Source organism: Centropristis striata, chromosome 15, assembly GCF_030273125.1.
Source record: "Centropristis striata isolate RG_2023a ecotype Rhode Island chromosome 15, C.striata_1.0, whole genome shotgun sequence".
NCBI lineage: Eukaryota > Metazoa > Chordata > Actinopteri > Perciformes > Serranidae > Centropristis > Centropristis striata.
The window spans coordinates 12,612,310-12,632,102 of NC_081531.1; the positions used below are offsets into that span (position 1 = coordinate 12,612,310).

At 39.0% G+C, this 19,793-nt stretch overlaps 1 protein-coding gene across 1 annotated transcript in view; it reads left to right on the forward strand.

The window, feature by feature from the left end:
- kctd16b (potassium channel tetramerization domain containing 16b) overlaps positions 1 to 19,407 on the forward strand; it is a 102,145-nt gene extending 82,738 nt beyond the window's left edge. The window contains exon 2 of the mRNA XM_059351456.1: positions 11,802 to 19,407. Coding sequence (XP_059207439.1) covers positions 11,802 to 12,265 — 464 coding nt within the window. The 3' untranslated portion in view covers positions 12,266 to 19,407. The remainder of the gene's footprint in view (positions 1 to 11,801) is intronic.
- Positions 19,408 to 19,793: the final 386 nt, after the last annotated feature.

A 19,793-nucleotide genomic window follows, 5' to 3' on the forward strand; every position in this document is an offset into this window, starting at 1 on the left:
ATTCATCTCTTCAACTTGTGTAAGAAACACTACAGTTTTTAACTTTGAAATGTTTCCTGCAAAGATGTATTAATAAAAGCTGGCTAATTAAAATGGACTTGCAAATATAAACAGTAACAGTATGAGCACTGATGATGGCCTGGCGTCACTGTGAGCCGGGAGAGACAGACCAGAGTCTGTGGTTCTTCAGAGAAGGATCATTAATTTGCATCATGATGAATGTTTAAGAGAGTAGCCTGGATACGGTGGGTTGAAAGTAATAATTTGCAAGTATTATTAATGAATGCCAGCAGAGGCTGGTGTTGCCTGTCAAAGAAAAAAACTCTAAAATGAAACTTTTTGAACATTTAGAGAGGAGGCTTGATTAGTAATCAGTAGGATTGGTCTTCAAGAGGGAAATGTCACAGTGGCTGCATCAGCAGAGCTACTCTGAAGTTTCAAACTACCAAGTCCCCATTGTTACAATTAGGCCAGTGCTAGTCTTTGTATGATCGTTTTTGTATACGTGATGATTTTCTTTCAAGTTCAAGTCCTCTAGTACTTCAAACTTATAATTACCAACTATTTTCTGGATGTATTTTTCTTTGCATCACTCTGCTCTTCACCTCCCCCTGCTACTACTAATAGATTCTTCTTGAAATAAGAATAAAAGCGAGAGCCAGCGCTATCACATTTGTTCTCGGAACCATTTTCGCCAAAGTGCCTCTTGTATTCTCTGAGAAAAAAGCTTGCCAGTGTGCTTCTGTAACATATGGTGAATTATACATGCACTGGCATGTGTTACATACATTTTTAGACATACTCTTTTAGATTACTGTGGCTTTATAGCAGACGCACTAAGATTTACTGCAAAAGACTCTAGGGGGTGGAAGGAAATCAATACACAGGAAGAATGAGGGACAGGAAGAGGGGAAGAATTGTGCTGCTTGAAATGGAAACTCCTGTCACCACGCAGTGTCACTCTCACAAGCAAAATGTAACACCTGCTTTTAGGGAAGAGAGGCATTTTTACTCAGCGGACAAACAAAACAAGCGCCTCTGTGAGTGTGCTTCTGCCCTCACAGAGGCACTTGTTTTGTTGTAGGACCCCTTAAATACAGGGGTGAGAACATGTTGGCATAAAAGAAGTGGCTGGTTTAAGAAGCTGAACAGTCAAACACATTTCACACTGCATGGCAAGGGACTAATTATGCTGCATCAAGTGAAAGACAGAGAGAAGAAGAAGACAGAGGGATAGGGGGATAAGAAATGTTTCATTCTCGTTATCTAATATGCCAACCTTGCAAATATAACAAGAAGCAACAATCTGCTCAGAAACACACGCATCTTGCATTCTGAATATGCTGCATTTTCATTTGGCAGCTGACATCTTTGTCCAGAACTCATTTCCAGGACCAGGGACAGTTCAATCAATATCTGACCGACTAGCTTCTTCCCCCAGCTAAAGCCAGACAGCTGAGATGTAAAGCAGGCTCCTGACTTGACCAGCATCTGTCATGCTGAAGTGTCCTTGGGCAACACTCTGAATTACTGCCAACTTTAGTTGCTGCTCTTTTGACCTCTCTTTGCCCTGGAACAGGGCATTTGAAAATGTAATCTCCTAATAGGGATAAACACATTAGCACATTTTTATTGCATTTAACCTGCGTTGGCTTCAGGTTGTGCTTTAGCGCCTGGGAGCTGCTCAGCCAACAATAAAAGAAGACTGACTTTGTGGACCCAAAGAGCATTTGTCTGAGCTTTTGAACTAAAATAAAATCCATTTTATAGCAGTGATATCAGCTCTGAACCAGAAAATAGACTCATATGCCCAGAAAATCACACAGGGTACAGCCGGCGTCTCATTTTCCCTTTTTTTCTGATTGATTCTCTATGGTGCTACGCATCGGTCTGATGCTCATGGGAGGAACAAACTCTTTCTTTCTGTCTATCACTTTGTTTTCACCCGGGTAGACTGAACACTCACTCATATGATATCAACCTTCCTAGGGATTGTGGTTATAGCATATGAGAGTGGAATCCATTAATAATTCAGTTTTAATTGTAATATTCAGTGTAATGCTGTAATTGATCAGAGCCTTCTGATTGTGAAATACAGTAAAAACCTATGCAGTGTGAGGCTTTGACAAAGATGTTTTGTACTGTGTTTCATTTATATTCAGCGGCCAGTGTCTCTCAAAAGAGAAAAAAACATGAACATGCAGAATTATTGATATGAAGCATCCAAATCAGGTCCAGTCCATATCACAAAATCAGTCCTTAAACTTGAGAAAACTTGAATGGCCGTGGAGTGCTTACTATTTGAACAGACAATTAACATTTATGCATAAATAGACTTGTCTTTTGTATTATGGTCATGTATGTAATAAGGGTTTGTATAAAGCCAGAGTCATAGATGTTACAGATTAAAATAAAAAATCATTATAAGTATTTTACAGCCAGAGGATGAATTTATATTTAAAAAATGTGTGACACAGGGATGGAATAGAAGTAAAGGAAGAGAGGCAGGTTGAAGGGACTGGATATATGAAAAAAAATAACACATCCTCATATCCAAACAACAAAAAAAGGTTGTGTATCAATGACCCCCAAAATGACATATATGACCATTCTATTCAATGTTGGGAAATGGAACTACTTGGTTAGGTTTGGGCACCAAAAGTACTTTGTTAAGTTTAGGCGGGTTTAGAAAAAAGACCAGGGTTTGCAACAAGATCTCCAACCTAAACTCACTTCACAATGCCAGAAGTAAAGTAAAAACAAAGACTACAGTGACTACCAGAACTGACATTTTTAGGTTTAAAAAAAGTGTTGCACAACACATGATGCATGGAAGTTCAGTTTGAATCACATAGTTAACTTTTCATAAGGGACATAACCCTGTTCTCCTGGGCGAAAGTCAGACTCCCTGAGTGCAACTCCATGCTTTATACTCCACCTCGCCATAATTCATAACTACAGCAGCCACTAGAGGGTGGGGAGGACAGTCTCAAATGTAAATATGGGTAATTTTCTCCTGCTTCTGCAGCTCTGGGGTTTGGGTTAAAAATACAACTCCTGTATGTAACTACTGGACCCAGTTAGACAGGGACCATAGCATTTATTCATTCATTATCCTCGCGGGGGGCTGGAGCCTATCCCAACTGACATTGGGCGAGAGGCGGATTACACCCTGGACAGGTCACCAGACTATCACAGAGCTGACACATAGAGACAGACAATCGCGCTTTCATTCACACCTATGGGCAAATTAGAGTCACCAATTAAATCTAAGCGCATGCAAGCCGGAGTACCCAGTCAGAACCTACATACAAACTGCACACAGAGGAGCAGCAGGTCGGACTGACCCATTTGCTGTGAGGCAAGAGTACCCTCCATATCAGTGTACTCATAAATGTGTTTCACGGGGGACATGGCCACTGGTCTCCTGGTTCTACTGTAGGTTCTTATTCACCACCCCTGCCACCTGCCCTAAACTAACCTTTCGGTCTTTATCCTCACTTCTTGCTTTACTCATGTCATATTTACTACGGCGCAAGTGAATCACTTTATGTAGGCATAACTACAAACAATAAAAGAGATCAGTCTAGAAGTAGGAGTCCTATGTTTGTTTGACCATTCTATCCACATAACCTCCTCCCTGAGTGGACTTAAATATATACTACAAATACTGACTTCCTGACAGAAAATGAAAAGAGAAACTGTAAAAAACTGGATAGAGAAAAAATGGAAAACTGACAAATACATACCTCAATCTGAGCAAGAAAGACAGAAGAAGCTGGGAGAGACTGAGAAAGAGACAGGAAGGCTCAGGGAGCGAGACACAGTGGTAGAGAGATGCAGAGAGCAGAGTTGAGGTGGGACACAGAAAAAAACTGACGGAAAGGAAGTGATGGATAGAAGAGGTTTATTTGCTTTTGTTGTGCCAACATCATTTATCTCCGGTGAACAGCCTCCCAGTGCTCAGAGGCTGTATGACAGAAATCAATCAGAGGGCAATCGTCCATACGCTTCCGCTGATGCTCCAACCCATCGATACAGGCATTAGTGGAGGAATGGTAAGGAAGAGACGCATGGAGAGAGGAAGAGAAAAAGGTGAAAAGGGCAGTCAAAAAAAATAGAGACGGCACAAGAAAAAGGAATAAAAATAGAGTAGATGAAAAGAGATGGGAGCTCGTTATTACAAAATGAATGTTGTGCATGTGTTTATCTACTTATAAGTGCGAGTCAAAAGTCCTTTCATGTTCATATGACTACCAAACACTCCAGCAGTTTTAGCCTTTCCCTTGTTTTGAAACTGTAGTCAATGGGGAGACATAATTTATTTTTCCAAGAATAACCCAACATGAAGAGGGAAAATAAAGTCTGCTTGCAATATTTTCGCAGCAAAATAGTTGTATGTGCTTTTTTGGGATTTCTTCTTTTGATGGAAGAACATCTGGCAAAGGGGTCCTTTGACCTCTGACCTCAAATTATCTGAATGGAAATTAGTTATTTGAGTAACAACATGTCTCCCCTTCACAGAAATGCTGGCTTTATGCAAAGCCAAGTCAATATTTGGCAAAAACCATATAGTTTTCCTGCATGAGGTACAAATGTGTTGTTTCTGCCTACTTGAATATTTCTGCATTGCAAACCATCTTGGAAATGCATAAAAAGGGTATGACTGTACAGCTGCGACTCTTGTGGATTAAATGAGCCCAATTATATGCATGTGTGATCATATTAGTCCCCATAGTAGTCATTAAATTGTATGGTGAGACCATTCTTTGAAACTTTATCTCCCTGTATAAAATGACCTTTTGTGACCTCTTGGATAATCACAGCCTCAGGAAACAAGAGACTACTCAGAGGATATATGTCTTTTTTCTACATATATTGGCAATTGAGTAGTTTCTGAGCAATTTCAAGAATAAGTAATCACATCTAATTTGCGGTTAAGAGTAGACAAAACATCATGTTTTGATTTTGAGGTGTGTTGGGTCAGTGTTTTGAAAAGTATGTGATGGGAAGAAATTATAGATAATGATATATATGGCTAGAAAATTAGGTTTGTACTAAATGTGTGTACTAAATGTGTTTTTTCAGTGTGCACTGTGTGCATTAGTTTGTTTTTTTTCTATTCAATTGTGAGTGTGCAGTGTGAGTCAGCCAGGACTTTTTACTGGCCGGAGCTAACACAAGTTGTGAAGGTCCCTGCTGAGATCAATACATCAGAGCCTGGAGCACCTGTCAGGAAGCTTTGTGTGTATGTGTGTGTGTGTGTGTGTGTGTGTGTGTGTGTGTGTGTGTGTAATAGCATGTGACAGTCATTAGACTTCAGTCAGACCTCCTGCCCACCTCCCTGGAAGAGAAACAACATGAGATCACATGAATCAACTGCTGCACATACAGTACAACCGTCCGACACACACAAACACACACACACACACACACACACACACACACACACACACACACACACACACACACACACACAGGGAGTGTGTGCTGAGTGATGCTGGCCAGAGGCACGGCCGACAGTCTGACACCTCTGATGACACGAATGGGAACCCCACCTGACATCAGCCTCCCTTTCTCTGCCCAACGGCATACAGATAATAGTTCCAAGGCCAATGTCACTTACACACTGAGGGATGACCACAGGCGTGCACACACGCTGCTGGAGCATACTTCTCACACCACCACACACACATGCCACGCTTCAACATGCATGATGTATGTGGAGGAAAAGAGTCTGCAGCGAAGCATGCACACTGACCTACATCAGGCTCTCGCTTATACTTCATCATCTTTCACATGTTACATGTATGTGCATTTTCACATATGCATTCACATGTGCACTTACACACACACGCACAATCATGCACTCAGCCCTGAAGGAATGTGTGACCTTACTCTCACTTGAGAATACAGGATTCCACATGAACTGGAGTAGGCCCACACATACTGTGACTAGTATTTACATTTACACAAACATGTGGATGTATGTGCAGAAACACATGTGAATGAAACACACAAATTAACTAATTTAACAATTGTCATGTACAAAGTGAGTTTTTTTTCTCCTTTGCTTTTTGTTACTTAATTTGCTATGTGGGTATATGAGAAACACACGTTTAAAACTTTATAAATGTAGTCCATGCCATAACATAGTCAGGGTGTAGAGTGTGTTTCATAGGAAAATGTTTTATGAATAAACTGATTAACTCACTGAATGTGGTGGTACATTAAACCAGCCAGTAGTAGGAAACGGCTTCAGTTTTCCATCATAAAGGGCTGTCTTACTGCAAGGTAAAGGCATGAAAATATGATTAATATTGCCTACACTTAAACTGGAAATGTATTTTTTAATTAGGTGGTCCTTTTTGAAGTGGCTAAGAGTCATTTTGCTGTGGCCCCATCCGCAGCAGTACAGAAAGGAGCATCTTGACGCTAAAAAGACAGACTTCAACCCAAATTTGAATGTTGAATTTGAAAAAAAAAAATACTGCAAAGCTTTTACATACATTACATTAAAAAAAAAAAAAAACAATTGTCCCAACCTTTACCTGGGATATTGCACTAATCATAATTGTAATACAATCCAAATGACTGTTTATCCACAGTACTATAGACTTGCGGATTAGAAATGCCCTGCCTCAAATTTATATACTTCAACTAAATTTCACGCACGAGCAGCTCAGGACAGCCAGAGTCTTTTCTGTTGCTCCCTGGAGCAGTTTAGGGATTAAGTGCCTTGCTCAAGATTCAAGGCAAGTACTCCTGATGCACTTTTTTGCCAAATTTTAGCCTGAGGGTCCAGGTTTAAACTGGCTGCCTTCCAGCCACAAGCCCACCTCTCTTCCTTCAGGCTATTGTTTCTGTTTATCACAGAGCAGGAGATCTATTGGACAGTATGTAGCTTGGACAGTCTAATTTGAATAGATTACTATTATATGAGGTTGTTTGATGTCATCACATGACATGTTTGCCTGCAGTATTCTTGGCGCTGCGGTTTATCAGCACGTGTTTTCTGTCTTGTCGGTAATTTAATTTATTTGTTAAATTAACCAATATATTATTCATATAAGCAGGAGGCAGCTGGGCCTTTAACTGGCTGATAAAAGTTGTTAAGGGGAGAGAAATAAAAACTAAGAAATATTGAAAAATACATATGAGACAGGTATGAGTACTTAAGAAAGAAAAATTCTATACAAAAACTCTCCTGATCTGTCTGATCGGTAATTTCCTGTCCTGTCAGTAAACTTAGATAAAATCCGGAAGTTTAAGCTTTTTTTTCTTACAAAATGATTTTGTTTTGGAAACAGATATCTCAATTAGAAATTGAGCTGTAATCTACCTTTAAATAAATTCTAGAAAAATGTACATAAGAAGGCATATTTTACAAAATATAAATATTCAGTTAAAATTCAGACACATTCTTGCTACAGCAGCTTCGCCTCCTCCTCGCCTCCTGTGATTTTTGCTCCATCTTTCTAAAAATGCTGACATCCACGTGGGCGTGATTGACAGGGAGTAGGGACGCACTCTCCCCAAGACATCTCCTGACTGGTATGAACCTCAGGTTATTTTTTGAGTGAGTGGATCATTCAGTAGCGTCGCCTACCTGTCATAGAGAGAAACTGTCAAATTTCTGGCATATAGAGAGCTAAAATATCTCGTCTATGACTGTATCTAGACAGGAAATTGGTCCTTTTCTAATGATCATGCATTCTTTTCCTTATCATAAAATGGGGAAAGATATTGCCCCAGTAAGTGAACTGACCATTTATTAAAATGTATCACAGTTTCTCTAGTTTAAATTACTCTCAGATGCAGAAGAAGAAACAAACTTTCAATTAAAACTGTTCACCTCGGAGTGATGGATGCAGGCATCCTTTGGGCCACTCCGTAACAAGATGCATCATTCCTCCACAGTATAATTAAAATCAAACAGTTTGTGTGGCAGCTATAGCCTTTAGACTCTGAAACCTTGACCTTTAATTATGGCACCTCCATCAGTGTAAATTTGGAGTGAAGCTCCAGAGCACACTGCCGAAATGCATCATTAATCTACGGTTAGGCAAAGTTGGACTGGGCGTGTCTGAAATATCATGTTTGAAGCAAGCGGCAACCTCTGGGCTTGAAAAAGAAACTAATGTGGAAGTGCTTAAAGCGGCATTCTTTCCAATGGTCAGAACCACACTCGTTAGTAAAAAGAAGTCTGATTGTATCGAAGTCTATGAGAAAAATACCCTACTTCTCACTTGATTTATTACATCAGTAAACATTTTCCTAACAAGTTTATGGTCTCAATCGCTAGTTTCAAGTCTTCTTCAAAACAGCATGATGATTATTTTGTTAATTATGGTTCCATTCAGAGAAAAATAGATGATAAAGCATTGTATGTTTTAAAAGCATATCTATCTTATGATTTACAGGCAGCTACCACAGTTCAATGTCTCCCTACCATTCAGTTGTACTAAAACTCCTTAGGGTGTCAGCTGTTCATTGTGAATTACGAAAGCACTTTGCTAACCAGGCTAGCTAGTACTTGTTCTGTGTATGTGACGGTTCAATGGGTACAATGGGTGATGTCAAAGTGGTTACGCCCATTAATTTTCAAAATCTATGGTTCGAGGCAAATGTTTCGATCCTGTGGAAATTAATGTGTGTTTGATGCAAAATCAAATTAATGTTGTTACAATTAACTGAGATTTTTATTAAGTTCTATATGGACACAGTTTGAACATTAGGACCTTTGCATTGGATTGCGATCAAGTGCGAGGGTAGCTACAATGTCATGTAGAAAAAGGTTCCCTCTCTCACAAAACCTTCCGACTGGCAGGAAGAATAAATAAAGCTAGAAGTGAATTCAACCAGACGGAAAATGAAAGATAAAAACCTGAATAACATAAACAGCAGTTTAATTTTCACCTCAATTAGCAAGATATTATAACCATAGAGTGTAAATACCGATGAGAAAAAGCAGGTCTTCACATTTACACTTTTTTTTCCCACTTCAATTAGCAGGGGAAATTGGTTTTTACCACTAACATGACTCAATGTGCCGCGGAGCATCAACACTGCACACTGACATATCCTTTCGGGAATGTAATTAAAGTATCACTGTGTTGCCGAAAGTGGAGGCACCATTCAATGACTTCTTTTACGAATCTCAGTCATCAGTGCCTTGGATTTTAAAGTCCCTGTAAGTGGTGTTCTCAATTGAATTATCTGTTGGACAATTTGTCATGAAGCTAAAGGTTTGACAGGAAATCCAACTGGTCAGAATGATGGATCTGATCCCTCCCTGGTAGTCTTTACTGTTCACAAGGCTAATAGCTATTCACAATACCTGTAAATTAAAACAGCATGTCACTGTCAAGACTTATAGAGTGAAGAGCGACGTGAAGGTGGATATAATTACTCAATTTAATCAGAATGTTGTATATCTATTGTAGAGATGCAGGGCCACACACATGCACACAGCTCTTTAAGACATTTGTTACAGCGGCTTCAGCCGTCTCATCGTGTTAATTTAATTTGGACAGGCAGATTGGCTACTGGCAGACTTAACAATTCACCAGAGTCTGGGGCCATTTTTCAAAACACCAATTACGAGTCTGCATCTCATCGATCAGAGGGCTAGCTATTTACTCAGAGTGACATAAATTAACTCATGTGGACCTAAACAAAGGTTGGGCACAGAAGTAATTGCGCCTATCACGCTGTTACGTCCTCAATCCTAAAACTGTTTGGCGAAGACATCTTTTTATCGGAGGCTGATGCATTTCTAATTTTGTGTGTGTGTGCCTTTAAATCACACTACTATATGATAGCGTATGTGTGCACAGAAGTGTGTATGTTCACGAAAGCTGTAAATGCCATGGGTCATTAAAGAGATCCAGAGCTGGGCGATAAAGGGTGCAGCGTTCCACTTCTGTCACTGCGTTTGATGGGTGATGTTTATTTCAGTGTGTGCATGTATGTATGTCTAGTTTTGTACTGAATATTTGTCCCCCTGCAGTTGAGAATAACAGTTGGTGTAAGTGTCAAAGCCGTCCAAGAAATATTTCTTCTATTTATACTCCCATAAATATAGTTACGATAGCAGCTTATGAGCGAAACTCGGCGGCACAAATATTGGATGAATTGATTCCTGTTCTGCCGCCTCTCTATAAACAAGCCAAATATGGTGTTGAGGACTGAAGTAAAAGCAGAAGGGGCATTTATTTTAAGCAGCGATATTTATAGTCATGTACTATCTTGTTTGAAGTGGATTGCTCAGCCGCACATGAAAAGAAACGATGGTGCTATTGAACTTGATGAGTGGAGGGTGCATGAAAAGCGGAAGCCTGCGCTGGTGTGTGAGGTAGTGTTGACGGTGAGGGGCGGGGCTCCAGATCAGAGTGGGGGGGCCGTTGCATGTGTGTTTGCCTAGGGCTTTTGATCTCTCTCCTCTCCACTAAACAGAGTGGAGTCCATCAGCAACAGATACCCCATTAATTATTCAGGAGTGTAGCATGAAAAATAAATGGCTTCTTCCTGCAGTGAGAGGTGTGGTGCTCTGGTTCCTGTGAGTCTTCTGCCTCTCACTGTACACTCACACAGAGGTTAGGCTGGGCAATTGATTCCTTTCAGCCATGATTGCGGATCGCTGCATTTGTCTCATTATTGGTCGAGACCACAACTTCTAGGCGGCTGCTTTAACCTCATCCTCACTGAGATACTTTGCCACCTTTTTTTTTTTTTACACAAATGCCTGCTCACTGTAAGCTGTGAAAACAGTTGTTGTACTCTAATGATCGTATGTTTGAGAGAAAAGCAGGTCAATAGAAACTCTCCTCTGGACTTGGACCGCTTCAATTCAAGCATTGCACCGAATTTTAAATCACTGTAGACTCTGATGGAGCTCCAGAATGTTCAAAGAAAGAAAAGGTTGCAAAATCGTAATTTCTTCTTTCAATCAAAATAAGAACAAAATATAGACTTTGATGACATCGTAAAGTAGCATTGCATCATGGGAGTTGGGGTCCTCATTGTTTAACAATTTTTTTCCAAACAAATAAATGTATTAAAGTGTATGCTGCATTTATTAAATTGATGTTATTTCATGCAAATGAAATCACGGCAAGGGTAACCACCCCATTCCTCCACCCTAACAGCAAGTTTTCATGCTCGCCCTTTGTTTTCACCCTTGTCACTTCCGCATTCATATCATTCAGAATTACTACGGCCACTAGAGGGCGCCACCAACCATTCATGTTAATATAGCAGCCCATTCAATGAGCTTATAATTACCTCCTGTACGTACTAAATGGTAGTATTGGCCCCTGCTTGCCAATACTTATGGGATGATAATCGCTGATAAACGACCATTCAACAGTCTGATAACGTATGAACCTACTGACAGTGTCTACTCTCTCATTAAATCTAAATAAATGGTTTTAGTTCTTCTTGACAGTGTGGATCCATGAGGGTAGTTCTCTGAACAATATAGGCTTGTCACACAGTCAGCCAGCTCACTCCATGATTAGACTGGAAAGAAGCCAGGTGTCTCTGATGTCATGTTACTTTGTTCTTGGTGATAGCTGTTTGGCATTAGCTGACTTTTCTTTATGCCTGTCCTCAGTGCTTCTTACTTTGCCTTTCTTCTCCTGTCTGACTAATTTGTGGCTCCCTTTGTGTCACTGTCTCGTCTTTCTCTTCGTGATGATCGGCCCAGAAAGAAAGAAAAGGTGGAGAAAAATAGCTTTGCATAAACTCTCTGCATAAGCTCTAATATAAGCTTCCTCTCTGGTTGTGTCTCTTTCTAGGTGGTCCATCACGTTGGTCCTCTCCTCCTTGTGACTGCTGCTGCAAGAACCACAAGGGAGACGGCGAGGGCGAGAGCGGCACCTCCTTTAACGAGCTCACCACCTCCAGCTCTGAGAGCCAGTCAGAAGCCAACTCCCCCGAGGGAACGGTCATCCGCGGCCCAGTCAGCCGCCAGTCGCATCCTCATGCCAACGTCCAAACCCTGGACAGGCCGCCAAAAAAGGGCCCCATCGCCATGCTCCAGCAGTCCGAGCAGCGACGGAAGAGTGACTTGCTGCGCACGCTTACGGCGAGCTCCCGCGACACCAGCACCTCCAAGAAAAGGCCGGCGAAGGAGAAGATGACGGTGGAGGAGGAGCTGGAGAAGTGCATTCAAGACTTCCGCAAGATCAAGATCCCGGAGCGGTTCCCCGAGAGGAAGTACATGTGGCAGGCCGACCTACTGAGAAAGTACCGCGTCTGAGCCAGGAGGCGGGACAGATGGAGCAGACACATGAGGCCAAGGATCAGTTTACACATTTTTTGATCATGACTTTTGCAACTAAGGGAGATAACACTAAACTCATTTGAATCCAGTTTCTGAGGGAAACTTTCTCTTTATGCCAGGAAGGTTGAAAGTCTACACAGAAGCTAGTAAGGAGCATAACAACCAGACTGTTCTCTTACTGACATATGTAGTACGTATGTGTGTGTATGTAGTCTAGTATGTACTTTAAGTATGTGCTGTACCTTGCTGAATGCTCCAGAGCTCTGAATAATTTATCCCTGAGGACCAATCAGAATGGGCGATAGACATCCCCCATGAACCGATCACCCAACCGAAGGATTGCTAATGGCTACGTTGGGGGTCACTGAGGGTTACTGGACTGCACACACTGTCATCCGTCATAATTACCCTGGAAAACCATCACAGGAGCCACATTTTTAGTCCACAAAGACAAACTGATTTAGTATGTGAATGTGTGTGTTAATGTGTGTGCGTGTTTGCACCCAGGTGGCCTAGAGGTCACAGATAAATCTACATCAGGACCCATTAATAATTCATGCTGTCCCGACAGTGCTCTCACTATAAATACACCCAGAGCTCTCTGCTGCCAGGGTGGCGTAAACAGCTAGGTCAATTACTCCACTTTTAGGCAACATGTGGGGACTTCTGAGGCAGGAGCAGGTACAATTTCATCAGCAGCACAATTAATTTTCTTCTTCTAATATCAGTTGTACTGCAAACGTACCCAAGGTGTATCAATCTATCCTGCATTGCATTGATTTTTGCCGTGTTGGCTGGAACAATTCCCAGGTTACTGTGTGGCGGATAAGTGAAAGAGTAAAGTCTGTTATTTGATGGTCAAACCTTTGGGAAATACAGAGGTCCATAAAGAAAAGTATCGAATTTACAGACCTTTTCCATTTACATTGTGGGGATTTTTGCCAATTACTTCATCAACATTCATTCCCACATGGAAAGCAATCAGTCGTGAGTAGGGATGGGAATGGATAAGATTTTATTGATACCAACGCCATTATCGATTCGGGCCGTTATTGATTCTTGATCAATTTTCTGTTTGGGGAAAAAAGTAGGCCTAAACAGGTTTTTAGCATCAATGAATCTACAGTGTAGATTAAATAAGAGAATATTTGTAGAGCATTTGTTTTTATGTTGGGTTTCTTAGTCAAAGAAAAACAATTCCAAGCCTGCCTGAATGGCAATAAAGCAGCATTATTTACAGAATAAACAGAAAGAAACAGAATATTTACCCTCAGTAATGGCCATTCTGCTCAGTTTGGAAGCAGTGCTCATAGGGTCAATACACAGGATTCTTTAAAATTAGGCCCATGTTTTGTCCCTTACTTGAAACGATCATTGAATAGACATTACAAGCAGAATTGTTGAGATCTTTCTTTGTAAAATGAAACCACAAAATGAGACCATTCATCCTCTCCAACATGTAAGATTTCAACACTGTAGATGCGTACTTTGACACCATCGTTTTGCAATGCAAAACTGTCAGAGACACATGCCCGCATCAATTCAAATAATTGATAAGCATATGACTCCAATGGATTAGACAATTTGGAACCAATTTTCCACGGTAGCGATCATCAATTCCCATCCCTAATTGTGAAGTCATTTCAACCATGCTCGATATGAAACCTACAGCAAATACGGACAGAATGAGACACAGGCTAACCGTTCAACACAGATGGATGCTTCCTACCTTGAGCGTTGACACGGTGATCAATAGTTATTGATGACAGGGTCAGGTGATGGAGCTGATAGATGTGGTTCTTGTTTACAGCTATTATTGAAGCCATTGGGTTACTAACAGAGACAAGATGGTAATGAATTTAGTGAAAATTAGCCATTATTCATACACATCATTTTGCACTCCTGGCTCAGTCGGACTCCATGTGATGTATTGTGATGTGGTTACAGAATCAAAGATGGCAGACAGCTAGTTTCAATAGAATGCAGTTTAATTTCCCAAGTCGGATGATTGTTATTTATTTAAGGCTCTTGCTGGATTATATGTTACTGTCAGAATGATTTGGAAATTATTTCAGGGTGCAAATTAAATCGCTGGCCAACGTGAATGGTAAAAGCACACAGACATTCAGTGATATTGTAAATGTAAAACTTTTCTTTTGAGAGCTATTGATGGCAAACTTTTGAAGATAATTATCATTGAATACAATCACTGTTAGGTTAGTTCATTGTTTATTTAAACAGGTAGTGCTATTGAAATCACAATCTCTGTTTTAGGAGAGACGAGTGTAAAAGAGAACATTTATAAAAAAGGATTAAAATATTGTACAGGGGATTATACGACGGGTAACAAATCCACGATTCAGTAAGAATTTGAGTTTTAGATGTTACAATATTTTAATGGTGCAAGATAAACTGATTTTAATGTTTCATGTGTGAGGGGAAAATAAAAGCATGCTGTCCAAAGTACTGTGGAAGGAAGCTTCCACACCCTCATTATGTCCAACGTGTGAGACAAATTTGATCCAATATATTTAAAGTTTTCATAACAAGAATTCACTGATAAGATAAAGAACTGCTTATAGAAACATGTTTGTTGGTGACAGCTTCAGGTAAAAAGTCTTGGTATTTATGAATAGTGTGATTGACAGCTGTGATGAAAGTACTTTAGGTTATAAAGTTATAAATATTGATGAAATGACTCGTAAAACATGAAAGTTCACAATGACCTTCTCGACAGTAGAAGGACAATAAAAACAGAGGAGACAGTGTAAAGCGTTTTCACAGAGAAACTTAATTAAAGCTCTTCATTATTTATTGTTATTGCAGCTTATGAAAGTGCAGAGGGATGGGCTATATTAACAATCATAGCGTTTACACAGCACAAAGTAGAAAGTTAAATCAAAAGCACACACAAATAAGAATAAAATATGCATAGTATACACTTATTCAAAGATCCATTTATTGAAAAATACCCCTTATATGTTAAAGATGCACAATTTAAAAAAAAAACTTCTATTATACTTATTTTTCTATCTAAAGGCCTTTAAATTATTAGATTATCAAATGCCCTTATGTTGCCCATAAAATGTATTTCCCACGAGAGAAGTGGTTTAGATTCTAGTTACAGTTTATTCAGTGGTGCCCATATGTCTACTGTGGTTTATTATACTATACGTTAATATGGTTGCAATAGGTGCTAGATACAAACCAATCATTTTCCTCATGTCAATACAATGAATATGACTTATTTTTCTACATTGCTGGGATATTACATTTTCATTTTAAAGTCATTTATCTTGAGTTGAAGTTGAAATATGTTAATCCAGATGACACATTATATGTAAATAAACACCATAAATCATACCTAACCAGAATAATGTATTATACTCTCTGTATATAACATGCAAATCCATAAGGTGTGGCTGCTACGCTGCTTTTAGTGATGCAGCAGGCTGACGCTAATGTAATTCAGCTATTCTTGTTTTATTATTTAGAGTGTTGGGCCAAGGGGGAAATATAATACACACCTGTAACATAGTATATATTTGCTTTCCGAGACAACAGTGTCATAAACGGACTGTCAGCACATTTGTCCGACTGTTCCACAGAGGCAGTCACTGGTGACTTAAGACATTTCAGCCATGCTGAATTGCAATCAATAGATCTGAAGAGGAATGTGCAGGACTTAAATAAACTGCCAAAAAAAAAGAAAAGAAAAGAAAAGGTACAAACTGTTCAACTGTAAGCCTGAAGCGTTTGTTATTGTACTGTGCAGTCAAAAAGTGTTAGGACAGAGATATTTTTTGACTCTGGACTCCCGAACATTGGACTTAAAATAACACCACTATGTTTCTAACAGTGTTTGTGTTTACATCCACATTGGGTGAAAAGTGTGAGATTCTCAACCCTTTTCTCCCCTAATTATAGGGCAATGACACTCAATTTACAGGCGAGAGAAGAAAGAGTTTATATGGCCAACTTAATTCTACATTTCCCGAAAAGTTGAGAATCGGGGGCCTCATTACAAAAACGTCTAAAATCCCAACTTAATTAGGGAAAACAATACGGATTTTTGCATATTACACAAATATCTTTCCAAACTGCTTTTAAGTGCAAGTCCTATCTTATCATCAAGACTGGAATATAACTAGATTGTTAGAGAACTGTCCAAAGTCAAGATGGCATAGTGCTGTCCTAATTTTAAAGAAGGTATGGCTGTATGGCAATGAGGATGGGGAACATCAACATTTTAGGGCGGCTCAAACTGTGTGATGACTTTAAATGACCAAAATTCTACTAAAATTTACATTGTTATTACATTTTTAATTAAACGAAACCCTATCAAATTTTGTCCTGGGCTGATTATTGAGAATAAAACTTCTTGAGAAAGATTTGTTTGCAGCCAAACAATAAGAGCCTCTGACTCTTAGCTTAAATGGAACGCCTGTCTATGATAGATAGCTAGCCAATGAAAAGTAAAAGCAATTTTTTGGCTTGTTTCATCTCAAGTAGCCTATCGATATATGCTAATCAAAGTTATAGAATAGGATAGAACACAGCCATGAGTTAAGAAGCTGCCTCTGTATTCAAAATATATGTGATTTTTCTAACCTTTGAAACATACACGGTCGCCTGTAGAGCTGGAATAAAATTTGTTTACCTCTTTCCATGAAATTATTGTGACAATGTGATTTCTTATTGACAGATAAAGTCTGTATCTTCTGAAAACTTTATTAATAAATCTCTTCATATCACATATCACAATAAAAATGAAACCACAACAGAGAATTTTGTCTGAAAACAAAATTATTCCAACTTTATATGCGTGTATATAAAGTTGTATGTATGTTTAAATCAAGCAGTTAAATTATTTTTCTGCAATGAGGCCCCAGACCTTTAACATCACAGTTTGTTACAGTTTAAATCTAATGTGCGGAGTAGAGAGCCAACATATAACAAAACTGACTGCACTATATTAAATATTTCTACAGATAATGTATTCCCTGTTAGTTTTTCTGGTCAGAACCAAAAGAAAAATCACAGTTTCTTTGTTGATGAATTGAATATTGTACAGAAGATTCACATGGACGAGAAAAAACAGGGAAGGATTATGATTAAAGGTTACATGCTGGTCTGCATCAGTGTTGGGTATCCTCACTTTCAAAAGTAACTTACTATGTTACAGCGTTACTGACTGAGAGTAAATTAGTTCTGCATTACAAAAATTTTAATTTTTGATTATATTATATTATATTTGATTATATTGTCTGACTGTAACGGATTGCTTATTTGAATAAGCAACTAAATAACTGATTACCTGAGTTGCAAAACGAACATGTTACTTAATAAATTACAATAAAAAAAGTAATCTAAGTACTTACTTTTTAACAAGTTACTCTCTTACTTTGTAACATGTAACATGCCCCAACAATGGTCTTCATACAGCTTATGAATAAAAGAGGGAAAAGCTTAATTAAGTGAGAAAATAGTTTGCATTAGTTGAATTTTGCTTTAAGCTTTAACAGAAAAGTATGCTGACCTAAAATACTGGATGAAGATTTTTCTCCTACTACCCGTAAATTTAGTTTTTTAGTTGCTGGTACATATTATTATCTCAATGATCCAAACACAGCAAACAGTTTGAATAAGCAAGACAAAAATGAAAGGTGAAAGTCTCTGATTGTCGAGAGAATTGTTGCTTTGCTTTTTGCATATTTTTTGTAAAGTTTTTTGGTCTTGTGCTGTTCCAATCAGCCCAGCTTATGAGACGTGATATTAGAGACGTGTGTTTGCTTGACTCTGCCTGCCATTTTAAAAATATGTTGGAGTTTGTTTACTTTGAGTTGATTCAACAAGGTCGATCAGTCACGGAAATCTATCCCAGAGCATTTTCAAACACAGATTTGTCTTAAGATGTGAGTTGGAAATGCTGTTGAACAGAGTGAAAATGGAAACCAAGACACCCGGTGGCCTTCTAGAGTAGAATACAGCTGTTTTTGCACAATGTATAAAGTTATAACGAAACACAAAACAAGAAAGTATTCGAAACAGAGATCAATCACCTGACATGCACAACACAGCCACTAATAATAATAATAATGTGTGTATCAGAGAGAGAAAGCTGATCAGTCTTCACCTTTAGAGCACATGAGATGATATTCAGTTCTTTGGGCTTGTAAAGAACAGATGATGTAAATCTTACTGATAAAGAACGACTGCAATTTTTTGTTTTAAGTTAAATGTGATGTATGAAAAAAAAGAGAGACTGAACTGATGTTAGGTTTGTCCATTTATGTTAATCTTGGAGTGCCCGACTACAGTCTGTGATTTTCCTTCCTGAAGTTAGTCATGCCCTGCAAGTGAAGCCTGTGCACATGACTGCAGGCCCCGTCATTTTCCTCCTGCCTTTGATGAGCCTGCGAACAACAGAGAAAATCACACAATCTGACAGCACCATGGCAGACCTGGCACATACTGTTCAAATGGAGAGGGCGTCTGTTTTTAATGTACGTTGTTCTGACACTAAAAAGAAAAAGAAAAAATGGTTCAGATACATTGTGAGCATGTTGGTATACAAAACATATAACAGATTTAACTTAGTCTGTTCTTGTGAAAAAGATTATGTCGAAAACTGATATTTAACAGAAAAAAGAAAACTTGCAAAAAAAGAAAAAAAAAAGATAAACACAAATGTGTTGATAGTGTCTGCTGTTTCTCCACAGGTGTATAACATTATCAAATAAAAAGTCAACTCTGCAGTGTGACTGAGCTCCTGGAAAACAGAGTGATTCTCACCCGAGCATGTGAGCGTGGAAACACTTGTTTCTCTAAAAAAAAATAAAAAAATAAAATAAAATAGTATTTTAGGAGTTACTAATTTTGAAAAACCTGCCTATCAAAGATTTTCTGATCTTAAAATTACACAAAGATTTACGTCCAGGAACTAATACAATGTAAATCGTTAACAGCCAAACATCTGCGGTGAGAGTTGCCCTGTATTCCAGGTGTTACTACGTCTGCCTTTAGAGACAGTACAACTCATCTGAGAGTCTTTAGATACAAAGCATATGGTAATTTTGAAAATGTATGACAACAACCAATAAACAAGACATTCTGTACAGCGACCTACGGCTTGTTTTTATTCCCACTTCTCATCAGATTTTTTGCTGTGTTAGTCACAATTCCTCTGGGGTTCACACATCATCAAAAAATAGTAGTATTTTAAAAGGTGCTGTACACATTGTTTATTATAAACAAATATTTTCCTTTGCGTGTGAGAAGACACAGTGGAGTAATGACGTCATGATCAGAAAATTAAGTCAGGCTCCCTCCATGTAATCCACTTCTCTGTTCTTTGTCGCGGTAGCCAATCCCACCACGTGTGCGGTTTACTGCATGTGAGTACCCGCTGTGTTAAAAGTGATGCCAAGGGACGCCACAGCTGTGCTCTGAATGTCAGGTACAGCACCATAAAATTCATCATTCTTTTGAGATTTGGATGACT